This window comes from Tetrahymena thermophila, assembly GCF_000189635.1.
Source record: "Tetrahymena thermophila SB210 genomic scaffold scf_8254634, whole genome shotgun sequence".
NCBI lineage: Eukaryota > Ciliophora > Oligohymenophorea > Hymenostomatida > Tetrahymenidae > Tetrahymena > Tetrahymena thermophila.
Genome location: NW_002476403.1, coordinates 51,510 through 73,698, shown reverse-complemented (window position 1 = coordinate 73,698; position 22,189 = coordinate 51,510). Strand labels below are relative to the sequence as shown.

At 22.6% G+C, this 22,189-nt stretch overlaps 4 protein-coding genes across 4 annotated transcripts; 3 read left to right on the top strand and 1 right to left on the bottom strand. All coding sequences in view use genetic code 6, as the record gives it.

Moving 5' to 3' along the window:
- Positions 1-935: 935 nt before the first annotated feature.
- On the top strand, positions 936-5,485 carry TTHERM_00979830 (transmembrane protein, putative; the record flags this gene model as incomplete). The annotated part of the gene is made up of 6 exons (XM_001016915.2): positions 936-1,840; positions 1,895-2,283; positions 2,349-2,841; positions 3,002-4,338; positions 4,386-4,602; positions 4,681-5,485. The coding sequence occupies 6 exons, from the start codon at positions 936-938 to the stop codon at positions 5,483-5,485; spliced, it is 4,146 nt and encodes a 1,381-aa protein (XP_001016915.2).
- Positions 5,486-5,904: 419 nt separating this feature from the next.
- TTHERM_00979820 (calpain family cysteine protease) lies at positions 5,905-11,443 on the bottom strand (the record flags this gene model as incomplete). The annotated part of the gene is made up of 3 exons (XM_001016914.2): positions 5,905-5,945; positions 6,067-6,171; positions 6,223-11,443. The coding sequence occupies 3 exons, from the start codon at positions 11,441-11,443 to the stop codon at positions 5,905-5,907; spliced, it is 5,367 nt and encodes a 1,788-aa protein (XP_001016914.2).
- A 2,637-nt stretch (positions 11,444-14,080) lies between these two features.
- On the top strand, positions 14,081-15,085 carry TTHERM_00979810 (hypothetical protein; the record flags this gene model as incomplete). Its single annotated transcript, XM_001016913.2, has 1 exon — positions 14,081-15,085. One exon carries the CDS (start codon positions 14,081-14,083, stop codon positions 15,083-15,085), a length of 1,005 nt encoding a protein of 334 aa, XP_001016913.2.
- A 2,584-nt stretch (positions 15,086-17,669) lies between these two features.
- Positions 17,670-21,226, top strand: TTHERM_00979800 (DHHC zinc finger protein; the record flags this gene model as incomplete). The annotated part of the gene is made up of 8 exons (XM_001016912.2): positions 17,670-17,791; positions 17,975-18,053; positions 18,192-18,305; positions 18,368-18,506; positions 18,557-18,640; positions 18,894-19,111; positions 19,158-19,362; positions 19,422-21,226. The coding sequence occupies 8 exons, from the start codon at positions 17,670-17,672 to the stop codon at positions 21,224-21,226; spliced, it is 2,766 nt and encodes a 921-aa protein (XP_001016912.2).
- Positions 21,227-22,189: the final 963 nt, after the last annotated feature.

Genomic DNA, 22,189 nt, shown 5'->3' with positions numbered 1-22,189 from the left:
TTATTTTTGACACAACAAAAAATACCTAAATTTAATTAATATTCTACACTTTGAGCGCAATAGGAAGAATTCAAATACCTATTTATGGGGAAAATGCTTGCATAGTATAAATAGATTATGATTAATTTACTTAAACCCTGTTCTAAATCGAAAAAATTTTCCAAAAAATTTAAAGCTATTACTTGGTCTAGTCTTTTATTTTTTAATTGATTATAAGTTAAGAGATTGTTTTATAATAATTACCATAATCATCATTTTCATAAATAACAGAAGTATTAATTACTTAACAAAAAGCAATAGATTAATAAGTTGGCATATAGAAAGTATACATTACAGAAGATTTATTTTAGTCCTTTAATGGATACAATTTAATCAAATTTGAAAACCTTGATCTTGAATCAATTTTTATTTCTAGTGATATTCTTATATTCTCTATTTAAAATATTACCTCGTTATAGCTTAGTAATGTTAGGTTAACTTCATAAGTATTATATTCATTTCAAATTTCCTAAGTGTAATATGTTACTTTTGATTAATTTTATTTACAAGATGCAAATTATATTAGTAATTAAACCTAAAGTCTATTTAACTTTACTTTAGTATCAAATATAAATTTCAGTTAGATCTTCATTAAATAAGTATCCTTTAGCCAAATTATTATATTTTACTTTGGTGATGATATTAATACGAACAATTATTCTTAATTATCATTTTCTAATTTTATATTTGAGAATTCATCAATTTCTTATATTCAAGATAATCAGTATTCAGCTCCAATTTTAATACAAAATTTTAATAATGTAAAATTAAGTAAATTCTATTTAAGAGATAATGAAGGTTCCTCAAAGCCATTTATAAAAAGCTCTATTATTTCAGAGTTAAAACTTGAAGATATTTTATTTTAAAATAACAAAGATATGATGCTCATAGAATATATGAATGTTTTAGCTCATCTATAAAATAAATTGTTGATAACTTAATAAATACTTTAAGATACTATATGTTTAGAGAACATATAAATATAAAGCATTAAAATTACTAAACCATCTTTATATCCTATAGTCTCTATTAGAAGCTCTTAAATTTATCTTAATTAAAGCTCAGCTAAGAATAATATTGCAAATTTCACTAATTAAAATTCTTTATTTACTCTGCAAGCAGAAAACTTACTAATTACTAATTCGACATTAAATTAAAATTCTGGTTTTTAAAATTTATTGTTGATATAAAATACATAATAAGGAAATATTCAATCATTGATAGTTTCTAATAATTTAATTATGGCAGCTTTACTTATAAGCCAATCTAATATATAAATATAAGTATCTTAAATAAAATAAAATTAATCTAAATCTGTTAAATAGTAAAGTTCTGTTGTTACAATTATACAAAATTCATTAATTTAAATTTAATCTTTAGAATTTGAGTAAAATTAATCAAATAATGGAGGTTCACTATTTATATCTTCTAGTTAATTAATAATAAGCTAATCTTTTTTTAAAGGAGATAAAAGCATACTAAATGGAGGTTCTATTTATTCATAGAATTCTTAATTAACTATTTAGTAAAGTTAATTTTATCAATGCTCCTCTATGATTGGAGGATGTATATTTGCATAAGAAGGAAATTTAAATATAAGTTAACTGCTTTCTTAAAATAATACAGCTACATAATTAGGTGGCTTTTTATATATTAATTAATTAGATTAATTTATATTATAAGATATTGATATTTCTAATAGTATATCGTTTGGTGATGGTGGATCTATATATATATAACAATCAAAGGGAATTAATTCTGTTATAGCAAAGAGTACTTTTTTAAATAATTAAGCCAAAGGGTAAATATAATTTTTTTTATTTAATTTAAAATTATTATAAATAATATTTAATAGAAGCGGAGGGTCAATACTGACAGATAATTCAAACTTCTAGATAATACAATGTAAATTTTAAGGAAATAGTGCAGGTATAGGAGGAGCCATTAGATATTTAAATTTAAAACCTGCTTTTATGCTAAATTTAAAAAATAATATTTAAGACACTTGCAATACTTACCAAAATAATGAATGCTACAACAATACGTCTCTTATATTTGGAAACTCTATAGCCAGCTATCCTTGTAGAGCTTCTGTTTTACCAAGCAAATATTTTAATGTGCATTCAGAATTTCCAAACATTAGTTTTAGTAATTTTTAAAGTGGATTATCTAATTTCGATCTAGTTATTGTATTTTTTGATGAGTTTAACAATCCAATCAATTAAATAGATTTTTAGAATTAAAGTAATATTCTTTTTAAAATTAAATTTTTAGAACTTAAATAAAATTCATTTTTTTTTTCTTTTTAGCAATAATTAATTAACTTAGTTCGGAGTTATTTTAAGAAATTAGTTAATATAGTTGTAGAGTTCATATATAATAGGTAAACTCATAGCTATAAAATTAGACAATTAAGCTTGATGGTGCATAATTTTCCTAATATTAATATTTAAGTAATTAGTAAATAGGATGTTTTATAAATGGCTTAAAAATTACAGGTATTCCTTCTTAATCAGCTATTATGAATTTACAGCTTTATGGAATGAAAGCAGCAAATAAATCTAATTAATTTACGGATATTAATGATATCTAAATAAAAATTTAATTTAGAAGTTGCCAAACTGGTGAATACTATAATAAAATTTGCTAAAACTGTCTTTTGTAAGAATGTGTTTAATGTATGAATGGAACATACTCTTTAATTTATCCTTTTGAAGATAAAAAAATTGAATGCAAAAGTTGTGATATGTCTAAATCATACTCTTGTTACTCAGATTAAATAATTTTGAGAGAAAATTATTGGTAACTTACTTTTATATATATTATAATGACAGTTTTTTTTAGAATTATTTTTAAATTATTTTTCAAAAAAAAGTTTAAAATTATTTTAAAATTTAACCATTAAAAAATGTTTAAAACATTAAAAAATTTTAAATAATATAATTAAATTTATATAAAATAGGAGAATAAATAATCATTCTGATTTGATTTATGAGTGTAATTAAGTTACCAATTCTTGTAATGGAGATTCTTAGAAAGGATATTGTGCAGATGGGTTTGTTGGTGCTTTATGTTCTTCTTGTGATGCATATGGCAAAGTATGGGGATAACCTTATTAATTTGATAATTATTCTATTAAAAACGGAGTATAATGTATAAAGTGCTCATAATATTCCTCTATATTATTAAAAGAACTGTTTGCATTCACAATAATTTCAATTTATTTGATTGTATTGATTATTTAGTCATAAGATAGCAACTGTAAAGTATGCTTAATGAGGATCTTGTAATCTCTTGATCTGCTTTATGTAGGTGTCTCATCATTTTTATCTGATAACTAGGTTATATCTAAAATATTTATTAACTAATTCTAGATACTTTCAACTTTAAAATATAGCTTAAGGATAAATATATCTTAAGTTTTCTCTAATTTTTTAACGATCCCTTAATCTGCATCTCAGCCTATCAATGTTTTTACTTACTCATTTGACTGCATTTTAAGCTAAATAAAAATAAATATACCTATACAATATAAAAGGTTCATAAATATCTCTTTGGTGCTCCCTTTAATTTTCATTATTTCTTTTTTTATTTTTGTATACTTAATACTTTAAGGTATTAAGTGTTTAATTCCAAAGCAATACTTCTTTTACAAAACTAAGTACTTAAGATTGAATGTTCTGATAAGTGCCTTAATTGTACTAACCTATATAGCATCTTAAAATATTTATTAGGCAGCACTTGAAAATATATTTTGTGATAAATACAGCAATGTTTATTATATGAAGAGCTAAATGGATGAAATATGCTACACCTAAGAACACTATTATTATATTTTTTTCCTAATAGGTCCAGTTTTATTCGTAGTATCAGTAGTCTACCCAATTACAATGCTTATAATATTGTATCGAAATAGATTTAAATTATTTGATTCAAAGCAAAAATCTATTAATTTAATTAGAAGATATGGATATTTATTCAAAGGTTTTAAAAAGGATAGATGGTGGTGGGAGATACTTAAAACCTGGTATAAATTTTTAATTACCTTTATGGCAACTCTTTACAGATCATAACCTTTACCTTAAATATTGAGCATTATCTTTCTCTAAATGATATATCTTTACTTACTTATGAAATATTAACCCTATCAGCATTATAAAATTAATTTATTAGAAAAAAGATCTGTAATTTATACTCTACTAATATTTTAGATATCTATAGTGTACCTTTATAACTCAGATGGAATCTTATCTATTTTTTCATAAATTGGATTGATAATTCTTTTAGTCATTTTGTTAGGTAAATTTTATATTTTAATTTTCATCAGTTAACTATTTTTAAAATAGGGAGATTAATTTTAAGCTTTATAGAAGTTCATTCAAGAGTACATTTTTATGCTATTGGTAAAATAGGCTGCTTACGTAGTATTTGTAAATACTTGAGAAACCATCTTTAAGGAGAGAAGTGTAAGTTTTGGATAAAAAATTATTTATTCAATAATTTTTGGGGCTTATACAATATGCTGTATATAGAAAATTATGATCCTTACAGAGTCTTTGGCAAGTATTTAATATTTACATTAAAACAATCTTTTAATTAAAGTACTGTTTTATTATTTTTACTTATTTTTTTAACTTAAAGTTGGAAAAAACTGAGATTGCTTTTCAAAAATGGAAATATTAAGTTAACAAGAGTCAATAATACATCTTTAACATAATAAAGAAGTAATAAGAAGACATTCTAAAATTAAACTATAAATCAAAATTCTAGTTAGACTTATAATCTGTCTAATTATAAAAGAATAAGTTTAAATAATTCTATTTATTCCCCTAAAATTTTATAAGAAAGAGATAATTCAATATCTCCTATAACATAAAATACTGATTACTTCCAATTTAGTAATTATTCAAAGTAATCTTTTAAAACTTTTACTTTTTAAGGCTTATTTACCCCTAAAAAAATTAATAGTCCTATTAATTCTAAATGTGTTTTATAAGCTAAAAATTCAGAAAAAGATAATTAGGCTCCATGTGTCGTATTTTAAAATACTAATCCTTTAAAATAAATAAAAAAATAAAGGAGTACTTACTTAAATACTGAGTGTCAAAGCATTTTTTCTCCAAAAAGAAACTCAGTTAATTAATAAAATATTTTAAATTAATTTTAATTTGAATAAGATTATTCAAAATCTCCTATATCTAAAATTACTAGTCCTTCCCAATAATTAAATGGATCAAATTGTAATTTCAAAAAATAATAAAATGAATTACAAAAATTAAACATAAATTCTAAAAATATTAAAAAAATTCGTTAATTAGAATCATATTCATCATTTTCTGCAATAAATTAAAATTCTAATTTATTCTAATCAGTAAATCAATAATTTTTTTAACCTTAATATTCTAATACTCCATAAACAAAAGATGCCAATACTAATTAAAATTGATAAACTTATAAATAAAAATGATATTCTATTTATTAGTATTTTAAAATCAAATTTAATAAAAAAAGAGGAAAGATTTAATAATATAATCTAAAATAAATGTATTGAATTATAATTTATAGTGTTTAAATATTATTATATATAAAAGTATTTATTTTATTTGTGTTTTTTTTGAGTATTAGTTTCTGATAAATTACTAATTTTTATTGTAATAAAACTTTATTATTCACGGATAAGCTATAAACTAAATTAATGTAATAATAAAAAATTATTAGATTTATTAATTTAAGCCTTTTTTTATTTTTTAAAATAAAATTTATAAAATAAAATTACCTGATTTATTTTTTAATAGTTTTATTAAAATAATATTAAATTTTTTATTTTTTATAATTTTAGTTGAAATCAAATAAAAATATTAAAATTCACTTAATTTTCTAGAAGCTTTTAAAAATTTCAAGATACTCTTTATAAAAAAATAATAAACCAAATTAAAAAAAATAATTTATTTTAAAAACAAAATAAATTAATATAAATCACTCACTATATTTTTTCTTAATCTGTAAAATATTTAAAATTTAAATTACTCTATTTAAATTGCTCATTTATGTCTTAAAGGGATTTTACTTTTTATTCTTCTTAAATTGAATCCTCTTATAAGTTTTGATCATAATTTTGCTAATTTTAAATATCTTTTACAGATTATTACTATATTTAAGTATTATATAATCTATTTTAATTACTTTGACTAAATTAACTTTTTTATTGATCTATTTCTAATGAAATTTAATTTAAATTATTTTCTTCTATAATTTTCTCTTCTTCTTAGTTTAGAGTAGACTTCTAATCCTAATTTGATTAATTGTTTCTTTTAAGAATAGCCCCAAATATATTTTAATTTTAATCTTGGGTTGATATTATATAAGTTTATTAAAGCTCGTCCTACTAATTATTTTAGTAATTTATCAGGATTTAATTCTAATTAAAAGAGTTATTTATACTATTTTAATTGGATTATTGATTTAAGGTATCAAATCTTGTTTAGTTTTTTGGATCAAATTACATCTAATTAAAAACAGTTGATTAGTCAAATATACCATCTTTTATCTTATTTTCATACTTATCTGAATACTAATCAGTACGATTAGAAATATACTTTCCTAATCTTTTGGTATTAGATGGCTGTTCATCTGTTTAATTATATTTATTAAACGTTTATGTAGTACTATCTAACAGTTAATTTCTTTAAATAGGAGTAGTTAAGTACGATATGTCGCTTTTTATTCTATTACTCTATATCCTAGATTGCTAAAAAAAATCTTCTGTTGCTATACTATCACATAGCTTGTTAGGATTATTATTGCTTTAATTTTATTCTTAATATTCATAAACTACTTGTAACATAAATTATTAAATCACTTATAAATCCTAGTCTATGATTCTTATTAGAATATTTTCTTCATCCTATGATTAAGGAGTACCTTGTAATACTAAACCTCCTTTTTTGTATTCAACCTATAGCCAACTAGGTAAATTTTAGCTTTTAGAAACTCCATAGCTTGTGTATTCAAAATTTAATGCCTTTCTTATTCCTGTACACCATGTATTTTCAACTTTTTTAAAAGCTTAAATAGACTAAATTTCATATTAAAATAGATGTACTGACTCTCCTTCTGAAGGAAAAAAAATAGAAGGAGTTTATTCAATTAATCCTTTAGCATCAGCTGATAACACTTCTTTAATCAAAAGATGGTTGATACCTTAATTCTTAATTGATTCAAAAGACTACCCAATTTCATTATGCAATTGTAAATCAATTAAAATTAAATTTAGCTGCTATTCATTAAGCTTAAATGAAGAAAAGGGGATCGGTAAACCATAACAATCTTTATCTTCAGTAGGTGTAATTTAAATAACACTTTTATACCAATCATTTTTTGTGTAATTATGATATTTTAAGGCATAATACTTAATATAGCTGTAAACTTAATATGAGGCTGTGTCTAGTTTTAGGAAATATCTCGCTGCTATAGCTTTTATCCCTTTGAATATCAAGGAATCTGGATTTTTAAAATCAGATACCATGTTTTAAGCACAATATTTCTTCCCTTTTAGATTGAAAGATATATTTTTATGTTTAATGTCTCTAATGATTTTCAAAATATTTATATCACCATCTTTTTTGATATATTATTTTTCTAGAAAGGTTTTGCGTATGTGCTTGCTTGACATTTAGATTATGCAAATTGACTTTTTAAGAAATTCATCATTTTTTGATCCAAATTCTGTGATTACTTTAAGTCTTCGAGGAGTATTAAGATTTTTCTTTGTTTAACCGTCAATAAAGCTTAACATATTTTGTTCTTTATCAGGTTATTAAGTTTCTTTCTCTAATTCATGATTATAAAATTTCTCTATTTCATTGAACTAATCTTGATTATATTCAAACTATTTAACAAATTCTTTAAATAGCAACTAACTTTTCTCCAATTAATCTCCACAGAGAGTTATTTTTTTAAAATAAAATTTTCCTATAATTGCTATTTCATCTGAATAAGTGACATAATTTTAAAATAACAAATTTATCACATAGCTTTTGTATTTATACAAACCAAATATTGCAAAGACTGGTCCTAAAATTTTAATTAATAAATCAAAAATTAAAATAAATGGCAAACCATAAGCGTTTATTTAAAAGATATCACTATCTTGTGTATATCCATCAGATGCAACTATTTTTATGTAAAATGTTTGCCTGTAAGCAGATGCTGGAGGTATTCCGCTTATGCTAATTTATTCAGAAATATCTTAAAATTAAATCCAATCCTCTGTATTTAGCTGTCTGAATTATTATCCCTCCAATAAAAAAGCTTAGTAAGAAATAGATTGAACATCGTTTACAATAAAAGAGTTTTTTGCAAAGTTTATTGAAAAAAAAGTTAAAATATCTATTTAAGCCTAAGGATACTATTTATTAAATTATTATTGCAAAGAGTTTAGAGGATTTTTTGTAATTAATTGCTTTTATTTGATAAAAACGCATTATTAAATTAAATAGTCTTGAACGACATCATAATTTACACCATCTATCAAGGTGATTGTTACATTTATTGCTTTCAAATCAGTAAAATTCGCAAATATAATTTTTTTTGAAAGTACGCTATTCAAATTTACTAAGGATCCTTCTAATTTTATTTAGTTTTACGAATCATTTGTTGATGCAATCACTCCATTAAAATCTCCTATTACAAACTTACCATCTTAAGTATTCACCATTAAGTAAAGTTGTATGCTTTGGGAAAGTGTTTGAATCGGATTATTTAGATTTGTAATATCGATAGAAAGTGATGGCTCAATATAGAAGATTACAGGGTTGATGTTAATGCTTTGTTAAAGAACTAACTAAGTCATTTAATAAAGCCTGGTAGTGCAATTTATTGTGTTTATTTCGAAAAAAAGAGATTTTTAAGGATCAAACAACTCAGTTACATACCCAACAGAATCAATTAAATTGATATTTTGAAGTGTAGAAAAGATCATCTAAGCTTCGCTAGGTGTTGTTTGAACATCTGTAGAGTTAAATTAGAAAGATTCAGGCGAAAGAGGAGTTATCACCTTCAACAAGATAGTGTTTAAATTTGGAATGTTGATATTTTTTGAGCTAAGTCCACTTTTATCAACTGTAATCTAAAGAATTCCACTATTTTAATTATAATTCATCCAAAAAGGAAGAGGGTTATTTTAAAAATCAAAGTAATAGCTAACACTAACGATTTAAACTCCATTAACAGGATATATGAAAACAAATTTTAGTTAAATAAATTGCCCGACTTTTAAATGTTGATCTTTCGAAACTGGATTCAGTAATTAGCTACCATCTATTTACAGGGTGATCTGCTCAATTTCAGTATGGATTAAAACTTAACTATTTAATGGAAGCACAACAGTCCCAAATTAGTTATTTAAAAATGAATATTTATTATTGGAAGATAGGCAAAGGGACTAAGCAGATTAATCTTAATATTAATAAGCTGATAGTATCTAGGGATCTTCTTTATCAGAGATGTCAATTAGAGTCAACATTTGATTTTCCATGACTACAGTCAATAAAAAAGTATCCTACTGAAGTGAAAGTAAATGATTTACCCATCCTGTTAGAGGAATCCTACTCAAAATTTTGATTTGAGGTAATACAGTTAGGTCTAAGATAGCTACTCCTTTAAATCCATCTAGTAAGAATGCGTAATTATTAGAATAATTAGAACAAATAATACCTTCAGCTCCTAAAGTTTATAAAGTACTTTTAAAGATTAAATTTGTTTTGACAGTAGCATCTAAAACATAGAGACCATAATTTCTAACTGTCCCTATTATGTATCGATTATCGTTTGTGATCATAACTCCTGCATTTTCGCCTGTCATAAAAGGTAAGATGTTCCAAGAAGCCAGAAGAGCTAAAGTTGGAGGTTTTGAAGAATCAAAAAGTAGAATACCTATATCGTTTGAACTTACTAAGTAATTTTAATCTTGAGAAAACATTATAGATTCTTCATGGTTTTAGTTATTTATATTCAGTCTAAATACTTCAAAAGGCTATGTGATATTTTAAATATCATAGACAATAAATGAAGTATTATTATCTTCAATAGGAACATAAAGATATTTTTTATCTTATGTAATAACCATGCTATCTACTAGTGTAAGTGGGCCAAACTGCTAGCTATAAATTTAAATTAAATTATATGGATCATCAGCATTAAAAATATAAAAACCATTTAAATCAAATGAACCGAAATAATAATCTAATCCGTTAATTTCTCTAGTTATGCACCTCCATTTATACATAGCAGTTGTTGTATTTAATAATGTTGCTTATTGTACATTAAATAAGTTAGGGTAATTATTATTAAGGTTTGCTGAATGACGCTCAAATACATAAATACTAAGGGCATTTGCGTAGTATAAGTATTATTCATTAGGAGATAAATTAACAGATAGCGATTAGCCTGGCACTGGAATTTGTTAGAAAATAGAAGGATTAAGTCTGTCCTCAATATTAAATAGATATACTCCTTCAGATCTAAAGCCAATTAACAAATATTTATTGTCTTTTGTTAATTTGAGAGTATATATTAAGTTTATTGAATGAAAAGGCCAATATTTGATAAAGTTTACATTTACTGGATATAAAGCCTATGAAGCTAAAGTGACCTAGCGGAAATCGCAAATATAAATTCCAAACCAATTATCAAGACCATAGACATATTGTAAGTCATCAGTAACTACAACAGCCCATGTTTTCCAGTTCATGATACCCTAACCAGCAAGTGTAAAATCAATAGAATGATCATTTTGATTGATAGACAATTGTAAGGCAGCCATACCAAGAACATCATTTCCTAAAAGTATCCACTAATCATCTTTGGAGATGTAAATTTAATGTATAATATTAGATTAAGAATTAAATTACCCAACTATCTAGACTTATTTTTTTTGAGATATATCATAAGCAATAAGATATCCACCTAGACCAACAGCAAAAACAGTATCTTCTTTATTATTAATAGACATATCGATTATAGAAGTAGGAAAATTGGCTTAGCTGAGTAAAATTAGACTTCTTCTGTTCTAGAATTAAAACACACTGAATTGAGATTCATAAGAAAACATAACATATTCTCCATCAGATGTTGCTTCTATTGAGAAAAGAAATTCTTTAGCCTTCATTTAGAATATTATTTCATTACTTAAACCATCTAAAACGATAACTCCTTACCCACCAGCTGAAACAAATACTAAATTAGCCTTTTCAGCAACTTTTATTTTAGTAGTAGCACCTTATTAATCTATAATATCATACTTAAACAAGGGCAAAGGAGAATATACAAAATCCACGTTGAAGCATGATACCATGGCTATGTAAAACAGTATTAGTAAAGCGTTAACTAAAAAAAAGCATCCCATTTTGATAACTTTTGAGCAAAAAAATAGTAAATTAGTTTGAAGCTAATTAAAATATTGAGTGTTCAATTAAGAAAGTAGGAGTTTTGTTATTAATTATTTTGAAAACTCTTAAAAATACAAATTAATGTTTGTTTGGTTATTTATTTATTATAATTTTTAGTAATATATGTAAATTAATAACTTCTTTGATTTATACATTATTAAGTTAATTTATACATTTGAAAAAATTAGCAGACTTTACAGACATACTTATATGTATTTAAATGTAATTTATAAAATAAAAATATAACATTAAAGAGATTTATTTTTTGTTATATTTTATGTATTTGTTTTTTTTTAATTTTTTATTTTCACCTCCTAAATTCTTAGGTTTTTAGAAATAGGTTTCTTCAATATAATTTATATTTATATTGAATAAATAAATTTTATTACTAACTAACTAAACATTATTGGTTGAAAAAATACTATCAGTCATTGCTTGAAATTCCTTCATTTTGTATGAATAAAAAGAATTATATCTATGTGATTTATCATTTTCAGAATAAATAATATGTAAATATTATCTTTAACTAAGAATATTTTAGAATGAAATTATTTTATAAAGAATAACTAACTTATCTTTTAATTTTTGTTATAGTATTATTTTATTTGACAAATTTTATATAATATTTTATCTTCAAATCATTTATCTAATAAAAAGAAGATTTAAATTATTTTTGCTTAACTTAATACTTTTTTTAAGTATCGCAACAAGAAGATTTTAGTTTCTTAATTTAGTTTTAAGATTAACTTTTCGAAATTATTTTATTAAAAAAACCAAAAAAAAATATATATTTTACTGTTTAGAATATAATGAATGTAATAATTTCTTTAAAATAATTATAAAAAGTAAAGTTTACAAAAATAATTCTAGAGAAACAAGAAGACCAAGAAAATATTTAACTTAATAATTGATTTAATTTATTGAATGACGAATTAAATATTTAATATTTTTAGCATATTTAGAAACATATTTATTATCTAGCTTTAGCTATGTGAATCTACTTTTATTTAATAAAAATATGAAAAACTAAAGTTTTTTTTATTTAAAATTTCAGCAAGATTACTTTTCTATTTTAAAAAGATATACTGTGATATTTTTACTTAAATATAATAATTTATTGAGAAAATTTTTCTGGGTCTTTAATAGATTACATTAATTTAAAGGGTTATATTATAAAAATTTTTTAAATAGAGTAAGTAATACATTTTACAAAAAGAATATATATTTAAACAAAACAAAATAATCTTTCTAGATACGTTTAATTAAATTAACAAAGTATGCTTGGCTGTTTAAATGTGTAAAATAACATATTCTTTAAATAGAATAAATTATTTTTTCAAATCCATAATAGTTATAATTTGGAAGAATTTACTAAAGCTAAATTATTTCCTAATCAATAAATGAAAACTCGCAGAAGAATTTTGAATTGCTATTAAAATTAATCAACTTTTATTAAGTTTCTATTCTTTTGTGAGTAAATAAAATTGATAATTTTAATTAAGTGATAATTTAAAAACTGACTTTTTCTCATATAAATAATGATAATTTTTTTGATTTTTAAAATGAAAAAGAATTAATTTAAAGGAAGTTTTTATTTATCGTAATTGATTTAAAGTTTTTATAATGAGTTTAAAAAAATATATATTATCGGTTTAGTAAGTCTGAAAAAAATTAAAAAAATTCTGACAGTAATTTTTTTTAAATTTCTAAAATTACAAAAGACTTTTTTGAGAAATGATTTGAAAATGATTAGATTTTTATTAAGTTAGTTTATTAATAACGTTTAATTTTATTTATTTTTAACAGGATTAAATTTAAAGTACAATACCTAATATATGATGATCCATTTCTAAAATTAAATAGATATTAGTTTAGACTTGATATTAGTAAGATTTTTGAATATATAAGGAAATAAAGAAGGATATATAGAATTGTCAGAATTGCTTATATGAAAGTTAATTATATAATTTTCAATAAAGGTTACTAAATTAATCTAAATGTAAAAAATTGAATTAATATATGAGCCAATTAAATTAGGAAAGTAAATTATAGAGAAAATTGATAAAGAATTTATAGAGACGCTGATTAAAAAATTTATGGGATTAATATAATTTGTATAGGGTTAAGTATAGATTTTTGATTTACAATTACTAATATTTAATTGTGAAAGTATTACAAAATCTGATTTAAAATAATGAATAAGTTAGTATTAATTAGTATTTTAATGCTCATTTTAATCTAAATTTTCTTTGAAAAGCTTTTATCACAAAAATGAAATTTAATAAAAAAACTTGCTTTGGGAATGAATAAAATACTGATTCATTTTTTAGCCACAAAGCTAAAAATTTAGATAATTAAAAAAGTAAAAAAAAAAAAAAAGGAAATAATTGAAAGTAGTAAAAAAATAAATAACATATCATCATTATTATTTACTATAAAAAGAAAAAACAGATATAACATATTTTTATAATTAATTATTTAATCAATTATATCAAATTTATAAAATTAATTGATAAAAATAATAAAATCATCTCAGCCTATCAATCTAAATATCTATTTATCTATATTTCAGCCTTCTTAATAAGCACAGCATTATGCTTTAAAACTAATTTCTTTACCTCTAAGAAGAACTAATGAGCACATTACCGCAAGTTAAAGAGAAGGGCAAATGTCCTGCTCGCCAAAAAAATCTTCGTTTAATCACTGGTAAACATCCACAGCATCTAGCCTAAAGAAATACAAATAGTTAAGTAGACTCTGAGGGCTTCAACCCTCCACCTGTGCTTAATTAAAAAACTATCCTCAAGTAGAGAAATCTCTTGAACTCACTTTCTAAAGATGAATTAACTATTAACAATATAGCATCTTCAGCATCTACTGATGAAACATATACCACTCCAATAGCTAATGACGACATGGGCGAAAGCTGTTTGTCAGACAAAGTATAGCCAATTAATGAAGATGACGTCTTAGAAGCAAGAATTCATAAGTGGTTGGACGAATAGCATATTTATATTACTGATCCAAGGGATAAGAGGGATAAATATTACTAAAAACTGAAGACAATTTCTTGTAAAATTTCATAAATACAATCTTCAATCTATCTATTAGGCGAAGATGAAAAAACAAATGCTACAATAAGCGAAAATATATTTAGTTCTAACAATTTGACTAACTTGACTTGCTTAACAAATTCTACTATCCCTAATATGGCTACATATCATGATATTTCTATGAATTTAAGTTTAAAAAAAATTGAAAACTCTCCGCTTTTACTTCGCAGAGGAAATAAAGATAAAAAAGGAGAGAAGGATGAATAAGTTCCAGTTACTTTAAAATCTATGAATAATTGTTATTTAGTCAAATCGCCTACTAACAAAAAGCAGACTAAAAATCCTAGCATTTTCAGAGCTTCAGAACCAAACATAAAAAAAGAAACTACAATCCAAAATATAGACACAGTTGCATTCACATTTAATGAGCTTGAAGAAAATGAAAAAAAAAATTCTGGGAGTATTTAAGAATTGAGTTAACTCTCAATTGATATGCATGATTCTGTCACTATTGTTTCAGACAGCATTTTTAATTAAAAAATTTGAACAATATTAATGAAAATTAATTTTTCAATGATTAATAGAAATAATTGAAATTAATTAATCTATTTATTTAAATACCATTCAATAAAAAAATAGCTATTAAAAACCATAAGATAGTTTCGATATGAATTCAATTCTTAGCCTACCAACAATTCGAACTGATTGCTACCTACAAAGCAATAATAGTCCAACAAAAATATCAAGAAAACATAATTTGATCATCAAATAATTTAAAAAAAATAGTAGCCAATAATTAACTAATAATCAAATATTTATAATCACAATAAATAAGCTTCTATCTTAAACCTTTTCACCAAATTACACTTTTGAATAACTAAATAATTATATAAACTTATCAAAAATTAATAAAATCTAAGATGTTACAGCAAAAAAATCTATCTTACAAAAATAAGAAAGTTGTATAAAAATATTAAAATAATTAAAAAATTGTTATTTAACAAACTAATTTCAAATATCCATTACTTATATTTATGTATGTATAACGTTATAATATTCTAAAGTATACTACACTAACACTTAATAAAGATAAAAATTAACTACTTAACATTCCAAAAAAAATGTAATCACTTTGATATAATTTAAAAATTTGAGTAAAGACACAATTACCAAATCTCTTTGCGAATCTATTTTTTCTATTTATAAATTTCGAAAATTGATTGTTATTTGATAAGTTAATTTATTTGTATTCATCAATTTTTCATTAATTTAATTAAATATTATTCAGACCATACAATTTCAAACTACTAATAATCATAAGTCAATCTTTTGTAACATTCAAGAATAAGAATCAATTCTATCTCGAACTATTTATCATATGATTATTTTAGCCTTTCCTTAAAATTTTTTTTGATTTAAGCTTTTAAAGATGAAATAACTTCATAAAATTTAGTAAAATATGAAATATAACTAAATGTAATTTTTCTTCTTTTTTGTTAAATTTATATATATTTTTACATTTTATTTCAAAAACATTATTTTAAATAATTTTTGGGTATTATTTTAAAAAGGGAAAAAATTAAAAATATGATGAAAAAGTTAAAAACTAAAAATAATTTTATTTCAATTCTACTTATTTAAACTTACTTACTTATTTAAATATTACTTTCCGTTTAGAACTATTTTTAATGATCTGAAAACTGTTCATTATTTTAAAATTTTTTGATATTAGTTCTGTCTATTAATAAATAGAAATTCTGCCCAGTACAAAACTCCTTGGTCTTATTGCAAATTTTTTAAAAAATATGTGATTTATGGTAAATGCATTACAATCTATGATTTTTTTTTAGTTTTTTATATAAAAATTAGTAACCATATTAAATAAAATGATATTAATCCAAAAATTTATTTTTTTTATTTTTTTTCTATATGCTGAAAGTATTTTTTTTGTATTTTTAAGCATTTAAAATAGATAAATATCAAATAATTCAATAAAAACGAATTGCTTCGTATGAAGAAAAACCTTAGTCTTATATTTTTTAAAATTAAAGAATTTGTATTTGTAGATCATAAATACAATCAGTAAATTTTAAATAAATTTAAGGCTCAGTATTTTAAATTATTTTCCCTATCTTGAAAAATATTCATTTGCTTCGTAACTAAATTGATTAATACGAACTTAAAAAACTTCTAACACTGATAAATTTTAAAATCTTCTATTTTGAAAATAAAATACACTAGCTTGATTTTAAATAAGATCTATTCACAAATTTTAATTACAGTTTAAGTTCTATTTAAATGGTAAAAAAATTCATTCTTATTTATTTTCTTTTGAAAAAATACAAAATTTTTATTATAAAAATGTATTTTTTTTATTATCATACTTTAGTATTAAAATTATATTTAGATTAGCAAAGTTACACCAAAAACTATCTTGAAAAAATACAGTTAAAAAATTAAAGATAGTAACTAAAATCATAATATATTTTTTTATTCTTTCATAAAATGATATTAACTATTAATTTATTTTATATCACATTCATTATTTAATATAGCAAATGAGACCAATTGTGAGCATGATGGTTGTTACAACAAATAATCCAAACTAAAAATACATTTATATTATTCTTGTTGAATTTTCCAGAGCTAATTATAAATAATTAAATTAATAGCTAGAGATATTCCAAAAAATATACAATTAAATCAAATAATAAACTAATCAGTTTATGTAAAATAAAAAATAATTTCTTTTTTAATGACTATGAATATAATTTCTATTTTTAAAATTGTAATTTAAATTGAAAATAAAAATGGTTTATTCAGTAAAAATCAGTAAAAAAATAGTTAATATAAAGCATTGTACTATTTATGTTTTTATAAATTCAAAAGAATACAAATAACTTAAACAAAACTATTTGTAGTTTTTCTAATGAGTTTATACCCTAAAATAATGAACGAACATATTTTTATTGATGAATTTAAGAATAAAAAACAAGATACCAATAGAGAAAAGTTTGTTTATTTTTTTGTTTGTTTGTTTCTTTGTTTGTTTGATTGATTGATTTTTTGATATCATAGAGTTATTTAATTAGTGAGTAATTAACTTAGTTCGTTAGTGGATAGATTTGGAATGAATGAATTTTAAGTATTTCAATTTAAAAAGAAATAAATAGAAGTAAATGAAAATACTTTATATAAAGACATTTGGTCTTCAAATAGTAGAATATATTTAAAAGGTTTACTGATTTTAGGGTACATAGTTTTATTAATTTATTCATCTTAAGTTTAGATTAAATATCTTAGCATCAAAATAATTATTCTCCAAATATAGCATGAAATCTACTTGTTTTTAACAAGAAGATATCTAGGAAAACAATATTTTATATTAGTTCATTACTTAATCAAATTAAATAATATTATTTTATAATTATATAGATCAGAGCCAAAGAACTTCTTGTTTAGCTTTGCATTTTTTAATTGCTGCTGTTTTGTATTCTACTTTTGCGTTTTAAATGTAAATAAAATATGTTGTCAGAAATTGACTATTTCTTATCACAATAATCATTAAATAATGAGGATTTACGTGATAAATATTAAAAATAAATATTTTAACTCAAAATCTCATTTTTCATTTGAATAAAATAATTAATAGTTTCAAAAAGAACCTAATTTTGCTTAAATTTTAATAACATTAATCTTGCATCTATTTTGCGATTATCTTTTATTTAAGGCTTCTACAACTGATCCAGGAATAATACCTAAAAATGTAATAGTTAGCTAAATTCAAGCAAAAGTATTTATTTATTTTTTCAAAATGGTTTAAAAAAGGTCTATTGCTGCTCAACTGATAAAGAATTGCTTGATATTCCATAAATTCCTTCATCAGGGGTCGGCTCAAATAAAATAATAGCCTCTAATTTAGCAATATAAACCTCTTATCTAAGAATTAAAATTTGCCGCACCTGTGGTAAAACTTGTTTTTAACTCTTTCTATTTCTATAAATTTTATTTAAACAGGCGTGCACAGACCTCCAAGATCTATGCATTGTGCTTTTTGCAATAACTGTGTTGAAAACTTCGATCATCACTGCCCGTGGTTAGGTGAAATTAATATAACAGTTTAGTTTGATTAAATAATTTTTTTTGAATAAATTTTATAAACCAAAATGTTTTAATTTTGAAAATTCAATTAGATTTAGTTAAATATTCATGTTAGTTATTCAAGAAATTAAAAATATCTATACTTAATGAAGAAAAATATATTAATTAATCAGATTTATTTAATATTTTGTTAATTTTTTCAATTATTTATTCTTTAGCTTATTTTAATATTATATTTTTTCATTATTTAAAGGAACTTGTATAGGTAAACGTAATTACAAGTATTTTTTTGGGTTTATCACATTTCTTTTGATGATGATCATAAACTTTATAGTAAGTTGCTTTATATATTACGATCTTTAAATATCAGAGATAAAAGGGAAAGATGAAACTGCTTCATTAAACTACGCTTTTACTAAATCGCTAAAGTCTAATCCTATTCCATTAATTCTTGGAATTGTGGCATTGATAGTAAATTTTAACTTAAATAATCATGATATTAAGTTTTTTTAAATAGGCAGTTTGGTTTATTCTTGCTCTCTGGCTATATCATGTCAACTTATGCATACTAAATTCAACCACAACAGAGAGACTAAAAAAAATATATCTAAGTTTTCATAACCCTTTTTAGATATAAAACTTATTAAAGTATTACATTAAGTGTTTAGTGAGAGGCACTATCAAATCTAAGTTATCTCCGATGGCTTCAGTCTATTCTTAGAGTATTTTATATTAAGATTATTAAAAATATTTACTATTTTAAATTAAATAATATTTTTAGTAAGTACTACTGAATATTCAAAAATGGCTTAGAGTCACAAATTTATAGGGAAAAAATTTATCATGCCATTAAAAAAAGATAGTGAGGAGGATGTCAAAGAAAATGATAAATCTAAATCTGTAAAGTTGTAGCCTGAAGATGAGCTATAATATTAAGAACATGAGAGAAGTAAAGTAATGTGCAGGTCTGAGTATGATTAACCAAACTAGTAATCTTAGTATTAAAATTCTCAAAAAAGGTATTCTTAAATAATAAGGATAAATTCTAACCCAGCCATTCATCAGACAGATTAGTCTCAAAAATCGATTGCCTAAATTGGAAATCAAGAAAAGAAGTCGTAACCAAGCACTTCAAACATACATAAGGAAGAAGGTAATTCAGCGATGTCATCTATTAAACCCCCTTCGCCTAAAAAGACAAAGAGTATCTTCAAATATTCTCCTAATGCAAAGTCAGGAAACTTAAATCCTGAATTTCAAAAAGAAGATGAAAACTAAAACTAAAACTTGAACTTATCTAATCGTCGATTGCAAGATTTAAGTCCGAACAAATCAAATTTATAGATAAAAAATGAAGCTGTGCCCTCTAAGATTACTAAAGATTCAACCTTGAATACAAACGAATCTCATGCGTTTGAAGATTTTAATTTCGATATATAGAATTAAAATCTTCCTCAAAATAACAGCATGTATAACATTTAAAGCGAAGTTTTACCATAACTTACTGACATTCCTTTGCAGAAGATTTCTGATTTCTAATAAAATGCTCTCAGAAATCAAAATGAAGTATTTGATATGTTTGATGAAAAGGAAAAAATACCCGAAGAAATATACCCAAATATAAATTCGAATCATTAATTTTACAATAATTAATTCCAAACACCGTCTCCAGATTAAATTAATTACAAAGAAAGAGAAGAAGCATTAACAAAAAAATAGATACAGCCTTTTAATTAAAACTAAAGTCATCAGGTCTAGCAATAATAAGCAGAATTTTCTTATTCAAAGAATGTTATCCAATCTAGACAAATCAGCTTAAATGAATATTCATTTAATTAGCTCCATCCTAAAACAAAAAACCAAATTGATGTAATCTAATCTAGTAAAATCAATTAAGGAACTCCAATCTAAAATTAAGATGTTTACTGTGAGAGCAATAAATTACAAGCAAAAGGACTAAATTTGGAAAACGAATTCAAAAATTTAGAATTCTCTGAAGTTTAAATTAACCATGATTAAAAAGAGAAAAAGTCCAGAAAAGAGTAGTAACCAAATTAAAAAACCGAAAGCTTTTTGAGTAGCAAAGGAGGATAATAAAAATTTTCTTTACCTCAATATGATGAAATAAAATTTGAGTCTCTATAAAATTTAGAAGTAATGTCAAAAACAAGTGACGTAAAATAAGAATAAGTAAGCTAATAAATTTAAAAGTATAGTAAAACTATTAGTCTAGGCAGCAGCTAGAAGTAGGAAGAAAAAACAGCTTTTAATGATAATCTCTATTCATCTAACAATAAAAAGGCATCTCCTGCCCTTCATAATATAGGTGAGCCCTTTATTGCTTATTTCTAATCTATAGAAACAAATAATGGCGGCACACCTTAGTACATAAATTCAAGCAGAAAACTATCACCTGGATTCCATAATATGGCTTCAAACAGATTTAATTTTTCATCTGACCAGTCTCCTTTAAATAAAAAAAATAATCAAATAAATGAAAACATATAAGAAGTTTTTGAAGTAAATTCATAGAGTAATTAAATAACATAAAAAGACACTCAAAAAATTTAATTATAAATTCAATGAATTTGAATCGAGAGTTACAAATAATTAAAAGAAAACGTAATATTCACAAGAATATCATAATTTATAGACCAGATAGATAGTTAAAAATTAGATATATAAATTTATAGAAAATAAGAATCTAAGGATAAACAAAAGAGCAACGTGAATTAGAAAATTTAAGGTTAATTAAATTTATCCTTAAGAATTATTAAAAATACCTAACTAATAGTCTAAATAATAAAGCATTTTAAGTTGAAATTATACCAATATAGCCAATATATGTATATTAATATTGATGAATTTCTTACTAAATTACAAAGATAAATTGATTAGTTCATTAAAATAAAAAAATTACTAACTTTTTTAACCAAAAAAATATTTATCAATTAAAAATATTGCAAGCTATTCCAATAAAATGTTAATATTTTAATGAAAGTACAACTTAATTACTTACTTATTTACCCAATCACTATAATTATAGATTTGAATATATATAAAAATGTATGTATATTTATTCCAATTATTATAAGTACTTGAACAAACAACACACACAATCAATAATATTCTTTTATTAATTTTATACAAAGTTTTAGGGAAAAACAAAGACTATTTTAATTTTGATTTTTCTTTTTGTAAATATCTATTTCATATTTCATAAATTAATAAATCTCTGAATTGAGTAAGAGTAAAAAAGATTTGTAATTATGTATTTATTCATTTATTTATTTATTTTTTCTAGTGAAAAATTCATTCAAGCATTTTATTTTTTAAATAGATAAATTAGGCAATTGTGTGATATGATGATTAAATTTTTATTGCTTTAGAAATGTTTGTCATTAATTCGTTATAAAACTTTAGATAGGATAATTTGTATGCATAAATAAATTGAATTGGTCCTAAGCATAAATATAAACAAAAATAAAAATTTGCTTTTGCGAAATACTTTACAATTTTAAAAATATAAAATTGTAGTTCAAAGCTATA